This window comes from Adiantum capillus-veneris, chromosome 7 (assembly GCF_014529385.1).
Source record: "Adiantum capillus-veneris isolate H3 chromosome 7, ASM1452938v2, whole genome shotgun sequence".
In the NCBI taxonomy this organism is placed as follows: Eukaryota; Viridiplantae; Streptophyta; class Polypodiopsida; order Polypodiales; family Pteridaceae; genus Adiantum; species Adiantum capillus-veneris.
Genome location: NC_140937.1, coordinates 63,169,624 through 63,179,779, shown reverse-complemented (window position 1 = coordinate 63,179,779; position 10,156 = coordinate 63,169,624). Strand labels below are relative to the sequence as shown.

At 43.8% G+C, this 10,156-nt stretch overlaps 1 protein-coding gene across 1 annotated transcript; it reads left to right on the top strand.

Annotated features, from left to right (window-relative positions):
* The first annotated feature begins 8,324 nt into the window (after positions 1-8,324).
* Positions 8,325-9,810, top strand: LOC147453968 (disease resistance protein ADR2-like). Its single transcript, XM_086517237.1, has 3 exons — positions 8,325-8,458; positions 8,566-9,091; positions 9,288-9,810. The coding sequence occupies exons 1-3, from the start codon at positions 8,448-8,450 to the stop codon at positions 9,747-9,749; spliced, it is 999 nt and encodes a 332-aa protein (XP_086373363.1). The 5' UTR covers positions 8,325-8,447; the 3' UTR covers positions 9,750-9,810.
* Positions 9,811-10,156: the final 346 nt, after the last annotated feature.

Sequence of the window (10,156 nt, the reverse complement as noted above, 5' to 3'; positions counted from 1 at the left end):
GAATAACTATGGTGGACTTCCCCCCCATCCTCCCTCCCTCCCAAGATCAGTCTCGAACAACTAGACGTATTCATAAAAAAGGAATAGCTGGTTGGCGGGACTTGTGGCATTCAGCTGAGTCCACATGGCTCACTCACTCTCAACTTCTCTGTCATTACAAACTTCAACTGTGGGAATTTACTCTTCTAGATACAAGGAAGTCCTACTTCCTGAAAGAACCTGAATGGTCCATGTCTACCCTGCATGACCCCTCCCCTAATGCTCTCTACTGGGTAAATGACAACTCACTTCATAATCCCCCCAACTTACCACCTAAGCTTCAGTTACCCTTACACGCCACTCTCAACAAAAAATGGAATGTTTCTCTATCAAGGAAACAATGGCTTTTCAAGTTCCAAAACATTTGGACTAAAGGAATCCCTGCGAAACACTCAGTTCTTCTCTGGTTAATTCTTTACAAGGTGGCTTGGACAGGGTACAGAATGAGGTCTGTTGGACTAGACACTGGTTCTTGTAGCAAGTTCCATCAAACTAAAGAGGACATCCCTCATCTTTTCATGAGTTGTCCCTCTAATTATAATGTTCTGTCCTCGTTAATTAGTTCTATGGGATTCACCCCAACTGGAAACAATTTCTTCTCAGTGATTCAATTTAAATTTTCTCAGTTATTGGAGTAGGATGCGAGGAGAATTCTTCTGGAAAATTTGACTTGAAATAAACGAAAACATCTTTAACAACGCTTACGAGACTAAAAGTCTGAGGACTTTTTACTCACTTCTCCTTATAGGTTAACCAGCTTAAGCTCGACCAATGCACGATCTACGAGGCCAATCAAAAAGTCCTTACTAACTGTATGGGCTATTATAACAGTGCTAACATCAAAAAACAACGGGAAGTCCTGATGGGTGGCTCATACACCCATCTCTAGCATATGATTGAAGACTGTAGGTCTGAAGAAGAAAACTTAGAAGGAAACACTTTGACGGTCTTCGCCTAATTGCGCATCTCCAAGACGTCCTTAGCTCACTGCCGAGTGGTAGCCGATGGTGATTACAAAGGTTTTTTGGAAAGCTATATTTGGTCGTGAAATGGTCTATGTAATCTCTTGGAAAAGCCTTTGTAATTTTTTTGGGAAACTTCTCTAAAAGTTGGTACCATAAAGCCCTTGTAATCCCCATAGGAATATCAGGTTTTAACCTGTCCCCATCTCACGTTATATATGTAAGCTTGTTTCTTCTCTAATACAATCCTCCTTTACTTTTTATGGAAAAGAGAGAGAGAGAGAGAGAGAGAGAGAGAGATATGTCAAGGTGTTTAATTGCAAGCTGCGCAAGTCCACACCCTAGTTCACCCCCGAGTTCACCAAATATCGAACGGCTGAGATCAAAGCCGTTTCGCACCCCCAAATATAGGCTTTAGATCCCCCCTCATTGACCCCGTGTAAGATAAGTACGAGGGTTTCCTACCACATTAAAATTCACTTCTTCTTCTTCTTTTTGTCTCTCTTTCTTTTTCTTTTTTCTTCTGTGGCTATAGCTAAGTCTTCTGTTTTTTCTGCACGCGATGCAGCTGCAGCTTTTTTTGTTCGCGTGAGGCTTGCCCAATGCCGCGTAAGGCCTTGGTACATTATTAGTGAAGGGGTACGACAGCTGAAACTTGGCAGAAATTATATATAGCTTTTTTCTGTTGGCGTGAGGCTTGAAAATTGATCCTTGGTTATGGCAATTGCAATCTGGCAGAAATGATATATAGGGACCCACTTGCCGTGTGTGACCTAGTCATATGAGATGAAAAATTAAGCAGCTATATCCTATCTAGTATATCTCTATGATCACTCCTAAGAGTCTCTCTCTCTCTCTCTCTCTCTCTCTCTCTCTCTCGCACTATGGCTTTATCTCTTTTACCTCATAGTCGAGGACGACTATGATTTCAAGAGAGGTAATGTCATTAAATTTAATATCTAGCCAACCCAAATGATTTTCTCATACTAAACCAATCATTCAATGTGGGATAATAAACGGGAACAAGGGTTATAATATACACATGTGCTTATGGATCTATCCCAAAACGGGGCCAATGGTAAAGGGGTCCAAATGAGAGATGGTCTATCCAAGAGAAAGGTTAACTAATGGAGCTTAAAAGACCTTAGGGTTAGCTTCATTAAAAACATCCAATGGTTAGTGTTAAAAGTCCTTTGACCTTAGGCAAGCTAGGGCTTAGCTTGAGGTGCAAACCCGACCAAAGCTTAAGGTGCTTTCCGTGCTTGATGACTAAGGTGCTTGAGGTTCTTGTCATGCTTGATGACTAAGGTACTTGAGTTGCTTGTCATACTTAATGAGAAAGGTGCTAGAGAAGCTTCCCATGCATGGGGGGTAAGGTGCTTGAGTCAAAAAGAGACCCTACAAACTTAATGAGGAAGGTGCTTGAGAAGCTTATAACCATGCATGGGGGTTAAGGTGCTTGAGTCAAAAAGAGACCCTACAAACTTAATGAGGAAGGCGCTTGAGAAGCTTATAACCATGCATGGGGGGTAAGGTGCTTGAGTCAAAAAGAGACCCTACAAACTTAATGAGGAAGGTGCTTGAGAAGCTTCCTATGCATGAAACTCCCAAAGTTAGGGGAATGTTTGACCTAACCTTCCACTCACCCAAAGGTCTTTTCTCAAAGGGCACATAAGACACATGTCTGACTCTCCCTAAGCTTAACCACATGGTGTTCTTGAATGCTAATGGTTGGGCTAAAGAGGGGTCCAATGAGCTTCTAGTTCCATCCAACAAATAGCTAGATATTTTCAATCTCTCTCTCTCTCTCTCTCTAAGGGGTAAGGAGGACACTTGTCCAAATACTATCCATGTACTTGAATGCATGTTGAATGTGATTGGCTAGGGGGAAGAGGGGTCCAATGAGCTTCAAACATGTGTAAAAGCTACAACTCGCCCCAAGCAATCAAGGGGGTTGCTGTGGGGATATACACCACACACACACACTGATTAGGTGGATCGTTCTCACTTGGTGAAAGTTGAGGAACTCCACCTCCTTCTCCAAGCTTGTGAGAAGTGAGAGCCTACACCAACACTCTTGGCTATGGATGCAAATCCAACCAAGAGCCATGCTTCAATGCTTTAGCTTGACATCTTGTCCATCTTCATTACTATGTTATTATGTATGCTAGCAAGAAGAGTGATGATAAGTGAGGAACTATTTCTTTCTCCTATGGAATGTTTCTTCTTCCTCTTCCCTATCCTCATTCCCTGCTAGCTCTCTCCACCTTCGAAGATGTTTGAGGCCTTGGGAGTGAGGCTTGGGATAGTTAATGCTTTCTACAAAGTTTATATTATGCTTGAGATGCATGAAGCTTTCCATCTTCATTGCATCACCTAGGTCACAAGGAACACAAAGATTGTATTGTACCAAGTCTCTCTTGATGGGAGAAACTATAATACAAATGCCTATTGGAAGGGGGAACGGCTCCGTATGATCTGGTCCTCAACAATTGTCATGTTCTCTAAACTCTCTCTCTTGCAAAAGTATTAATCATGCCAAGCTAACTAAGTGACATGTTTATGTTGCTACCATCAATTAAGTTCATCCGCTATGCTCACAAAGTAATCTCAGAAAAGTGCTTCATCTAATTCCTTAATTCTGCTACTCTCAAAGTTCATAGGCATTTCCATTACAGTTTAGGTGTTAGGAATCAATTTGAGTGGCAGACCTCTCTCTCTCTCTCTCTGTCTCTCTCTCTCTCTCTCTCTCTCTCTCTCTCTCTCTCTCTCTCTCTCTCTCTCTCTCTCTCTCTCTCTCTCTCTCTTTCTCTCTCTCTCTTTTCCAACTCTCCTCGTCCTATAGATCTTTAAGGTCCCTTGGGATAGTTTCGTACCCTCGTCACTATATGACACGGCCATATGGCTCAGAGCCGAGGATCTAGAGCCCAACTTTGGGGGCGAGGCGGCTTTAATCTCAACCGTCGGACCATGCAGTGAACTAGGATGAACTAGGGATGGGTGAACTAAGGGTGAACTAGGGGCGGGTAAACTAGCGTGTGATCATGTGCCATGCCAACATGGGCAACAACCCGTGCTAGCATGGTGGTAGGGCATTCGTGTGGCAACCGAAAGGTCTTGGGTTTGATCCACACCCCGCGAAGCGAGTGAACTAGGGGTGAGCTGAAAGCGCCATTTTTGCCCCGAGTTCACCCTTAGTTCACCCTCGAGTTCACCAAAGATCGGGCGTCTCATATCAAAGCCGTTTTGCACCCCCAAATATAGGCCTTAACCCCGTGTAATATAGTGACGAGGGTTTCCTACCACATTAAAATTCACTTCTTCTTCTTTTTCTCTCTCCTTCTACGTCTTTTTTCTTGTGTGGTTGTGGCTAAGTCTTCTGTTTTTTCTGCACGCGATGGAGCTGCAGCTTTTTTTTGTTGGCATGAGGCTTGCCCAATGCCACATAAGGCCTCGATGCATTATTAGTGAAGGGGTATGACAGTCAGAACTTGGCAGAAATGATATAAAGCTTTTTTTGTGGGAAAATTACCAAAATACCCCTCTAATTTGTGGAAATTCCCAAAATACCCTTCAAATTTTAAAATTCCTAATATACCCCTCATATCTTGTCAAAAATTCCCAGAATGACCTTCAAATTTTCCAAAATTCCAAAAATACCCCTTGTTGTGGAAGTAAATTTATCCAAAAATGAAAAAAATTGTAGCTTTTCATAAGAAGACTGATTGTCTATGAATACAAAGGTACTGAAACTAAAATTTGAGCTGGTTATGTAGGCTCTAGATATGAATTGCTTCATTATTTTTAGACATAATTGTCTTTTATTGAGAGGTAATTTGTGACAATTACATGATAAGCACTAAAAAATGGATATACATTGTCAAAAAATAAAAAAGATTAGGAAATCGTGAACAATCCGTTAAAATAGATACAAGGGTATTTTGGGAATTTTTGAAATTTGAGGGGTATTTTGGGAATTTCCAAAAATTAGAGAAATATTTTGGTAATTTCCCCTTTTTTGTTGGCGTGAGGCTTGAAAGTTGAGCCTTGGTTATGGCAGTCAGAATCTGGCAGAAATGATATACAGGAACCCACTTGCCGTGTGTGACCTAGTCATATGAGATGAACAATTCAACAGTTATATCCTGTCTATATCTCTCCGATCACTCCCGATTTGGGGGGCCGATGTGTTTGATTTCAGTCGTCGGATCATGTAGTGAACTAGGATGAACTAGGGATGGGTGAACTAAGGGTGAACTAAGGGTGAACTAGGGGCAGGTAAACTAGGGTGTGATCATGTGCCATGCCAACCTGGGCAACGACCCGCGCTAGCGTGGTGGTAGGGCCTCGTCACTATATAGCACGGCTCTCGGTCAGAGGGGATCTAAGGCCCAAATTTGGGGGCAGGAGGTAGCTTTAATCTCAGCCATTGGATCATGCAGTGAACTAGGGCTGAACTAGGGGTGGGTGAACTAAGGGTGAACTAGGGGCACCAAAACTAGGGTATGATCATGGGCCATGCCAACATGGACAACGACGCACGCTAGTGTGCTGGTAGGTCATTGTTGTGATTCACACCCTGCGAGGCGGGAGAACTAGGGGTGAACTAGGGGGGTGAACTAGGGGTGAACTCGAGGTGCCATTTTTGCCCTGAGTTCACCCCTAGTTCACCCCCAGTTCACTACGTGATCCGACGGTCGAGATTAAAGCCACCTTGCGCCCCCAAATTTGGCCCCTAGATGCCCCCTGGCCAAAGCCGTGCCATATAGTGACGAGGGTGGTAGGGCATTCATGTGGCAACTGAGACGTCTTGGGTTTGATCCACACCCCACGAGGCAAGTGAACTAGGGGTGAACTCGGGGCACCATTTTTTCCCTGAGTTCACCCTTAGTTCACCCCCGAGTTCACGAAATATTGGACGGCTAAGATCAAAGCTCTTTCGCACCCCCAAATATAGGCCTTAGATCCCCCCTCATTGACCTCGTGTAAGATAGTGACGAGGGTTTCCTACCACATTAAAATTCACTTCTTCTTCTTCTTTTTCTCTCTTGTTATTTTTCTTTTTTCTTGTGTGGCTGTGGTTGAGTCTTCTGTTTTTACTACATGCGATGCAGTTGCAGCTATTTTTGTTGGCGTGAGGCTTGCCCAATGCCGCGTAAGGCCTCGGTGCTTATTAGTGAAGGGGTACGATAGTCGGAATTCGGCTAACAAGCTGGCAGTTAAGCTCATCCTCAAAGCCCTAGACCAACCTGAGGAAGAATGAGCCTCCCTTCTGTTTCGCAACCAGGATAAGTTCCAGCTAAAAGGAGTGCAAGGGGTAACCAATGTCCCATGGATCACCATTTTCTTTGGTCCTTTCGAATCATCAGCAATTGGGTCAGATCTTCTTAAATCGCTTTGGAAAGCTTGGAATAGATATAGGGCCCTTCTAAGGTTAACTGTGGCTCTAAGTACAGCCTCCACCTCAGAGCCCAAGAATCACTATGGTAGACTTTCCCCCCCATCCCCCCTCCCTCCTAAGATCACTCTTGAACAGCTAGACGTATCCATAAAAAACGAATAACTGGTTGGAGGGACCTATGGCATTCAGCTTAGTCCAGATGGCTCACTCACTTTGAACTTCTCAGTCATTACAAACTTCAACCGTGGGAACTTACGCTTCTATATACAAGGAAGTCCTACTTCCTGAAAGAACCTGAATGGTCCATGTCTACCCTGCATGACCCCTCCCCTAACGCTCTTTATTGGGTAAATGGCAACTCACTTCATAATCCCCCCAACCTGCCACCTAAGCTCCAGTTACCCTTACACGCCACTCTCAACAAAAATTGCAATGTTTCTCTGTCAAGGAAACAATGGCTTTTCAAGTTCCAAAACATTTGGAATAAAGGAATCCCTGCGGAACACTCAGTTCTTGGTTAATCCTTTACAAGGCTGTCTGGATAGGGTACATAATGAGGTATGCTGGACTAGGGGCTGGTTCTTGTAGCAGGTGCCATCAAACTGAAGAGGACATCCCTCATCTTTTCATGAATTTTTCCTCTAATTATACTATTTTGTCCCCGTTAGTTAGTGATATGGGATTCACCCCCAACAGGAAACAGTTTCTTCTTGGTGATTCAATTTCAATTTTCTCAGTTATTTGAAACAGGATCCGAGGAGAATTCTTTTGGATAGTTTGGCTTGAAAGGAACAAAAGAGTCTTTAACAATGCTTACTAGACTAAAAGTGTAAGGAGTTTTTACTCACTTCTCCTTGTTGGTTAACCAGCTTAAGCTCGACCAATGAAGGATCTAGGAGGCCAATCGAAAAATCCTTACCGACTGTATGGGCTACTATAACAGTGCTAACATCAACAAACAACAGGAAGTCCTGTTGGATGGCTCATACACCCATCTCCAGCATATGATTGAAGACTGCAGGTCTGAAGAAGAAAAACTTAGAAGGCAACACTTCAACGATCTTCGCCTAATTGCGCATCTCCAAGACGTCCTCAGCTCACTATCGAGTGGTAGCCGATGGTGATTGCAAAGGGTTTTTTAGAAAGCTATATCTGGTCCCGAAATGGTCAATGTAATCCCTTGGAAAAGCCTTTGTAATTTTTTTGGGAAACTTCTCTAAAAGTTGGTACCGTAAAGCCCTTGTTATCCCCATAGGAATATCAGGTTTTAACATGTCCCTATCTCACCTAATATATGTAAATTTGTTTCTTTTCTAATACAATCCTCGTACGCCCCACGAGGTGAGTGAACTAGGGGTGAACTCGGGGCTTCATTTTTGCCCCGAGTTTACCCTTAGTTTACCCCCGAGTTCACCCTTAGTTCACCCCCGAGTTCACCAAAGATCGGACGATTGAAATCAAAGCCGATTCGCACCCCCAACCTTGGATCCCCCCTCATTGACCCCGTGTAAGATAGTGATGAGGGTTTCCTACCACATCAAAATTCACTTCTTCTTCTTCTTCTTTTTCTCTCTCTTTCTTTTTCTTTTTTCTTGTGTGGCTGTGGCTGAGTCTTCTGTTTTTTCTACACGCGTGACGCGATGCAGCAGCAGCTTTTTTTTGTTGGCGTGAGGCTTGCCCAATGCCGCGTAAGGCCTCGGTGCATTATTAGTGAAGCGGTACGACGGTCGGAACTTGGCAGAAATGATATATAGCTTTTTTTTCTGTTGTCGTGAGGCTTGAAAGTTGAGCCTTGGTCATGCATGGCAGTCGGAATCTGGCAGAAATGATATACAGGGACCCACTTGCCGTGTGCGACCTAGTCATATGAGATGAACAGTTCAACAGCTATGTCCTATCTAGTATATCTCTCCGATCACTCCCCGAGAGTCTCTCTCTCTCTCTCTCTCGCTCGCACCACAACTGTCGCAGTAGTACAGCAGATCAGCGTTCAGACAAGGGGCTTATACGACCGTTGATCAGACTAGCTGTGAGTTCTATCGCGAATGGCCAGCAGGCAAGTATTGATTAACCTGCATAATTATCTAACAATTATGTCTTTAGCTTTATAATTCTCTTCAAATGCTCTTCCAAGTTAATCGGTTTATAATTGCATGCACGCAGGGGTACTGAGTATGAGTTCGACGTGTTCTGGTCTCACAGTGGCGAACAGAAAGACTTCGTCATTGAGCTTGACAGCCGTCTCTGCAATCTGCGCGGTTCATGGAAGGCCGGATTCAACAACTTCCTGGATACAAAGCACAACAGCCTGCCTGCAGGACAAAACTTCCCCCCCAACATCGACAACGCCATCGAAAAGTCCCGCATAGCGGTGGTGATCATCTCCAAGAGCTTTCTTCGTCGTTGGTGGCCCATGCAAGAACTCAGCGCCTTCCAGGAGACTCGCGCAATCATTCTTCCGGTGTTCTACGGTGTGAAGCCGTCTGAGCTGGCCTCGCACAACAGTGATACCAGAGTTGCAGAATGGAGGCAACTGCATCCCCACCTCACCGATAAAACCGCCATTAGATGGATCACTGCCTTGGATGATATCAGGTCGAAGAGTGGTTATGAAATTGCGAGTAGCATTGGTGATGTGAACTCACCGAAACTCCAACGTCGGCTTCTGTCGGACATTAGCCTCTTGCTGGTACCGACTAATTACATTGACCCAATATCACCTCTTTTCAAAGTCTGCTGTAGGATCACTAGTTAGGCCTACTCCGTAAACAAGTTATTTCACATTAGCAACCCCACAAGTATGTAATGCTTCCCTTATGGCTAAAGCGGGGAGAGAGAGAGAGAGAGAGAGAGAGAGAGAGAGATGCCAGGGTGTTTAATTGCAGGCTGCACAAGTGTTGAAGGAAGAGAGAGTAGACAGCGAAAATCTTGGATGGGCATGCAAAGATATCGATGAGGAACTCTCTGCTAAGAACCATACGGCTGAACACATGGAAAATAGCGCAGCTCTTCTTTTGAAATGGAATGTTATACCATACCTGGTGGCACATATGAAGTTCCTGCATGAGACAGATGACCCTGTGATAAAGTGTGCAGGATGGGCACTTGACCATATATTTTATCATTCTCCTAATGCCAATGTAAAGGGTGAGGCTGTGAGAGCCGGTGCTGTGGAAGTTTTGGCTGACATGTTAAGGAATGAAGACGGTGCGAAGCCTGCTGCCTTCTGCTTAAGGAGCATTTTGGGTTCCACAAGTACCTGTAATAAGGCTTGCCACAAGCTCAATGTGATAAATGAGCTGAGCAACGGAGCTATTGTTGGAGCTATATATGGCTCACTCTACTGAACTTGGTCTCACCTATATATTTGCATCTTGTCCTCAATATGAATCTGTCTTTGGGAGCGTATATGGTGTGTCTCTTGTCTCATCTCTCTCTCTCTTTCTCTTTACATCTCAACATGGTATCAGAGCGGTAACGATCACGCGCCGATTCAATTCATGGTGACAACAGTATGTGTATGCGATTCGCATGTAAGATTCAAAATTGTTACAAATTTTATTTTTGAGCGTTGATTCTTGTTAACTGTGGTTGTTTTGTGTTAAGAAGAATATGATTAGTGTTTTATGTGGCGTTTATTTATAATCAATCTAATCGTTGATTACGTTTTCTTGTTAATGACACCCTGAACTTCATCTCAATTTTTCTTGCTGTTCTGCTCAAAATTTGGAGAAACGGAAAAAGCGCAATGGAA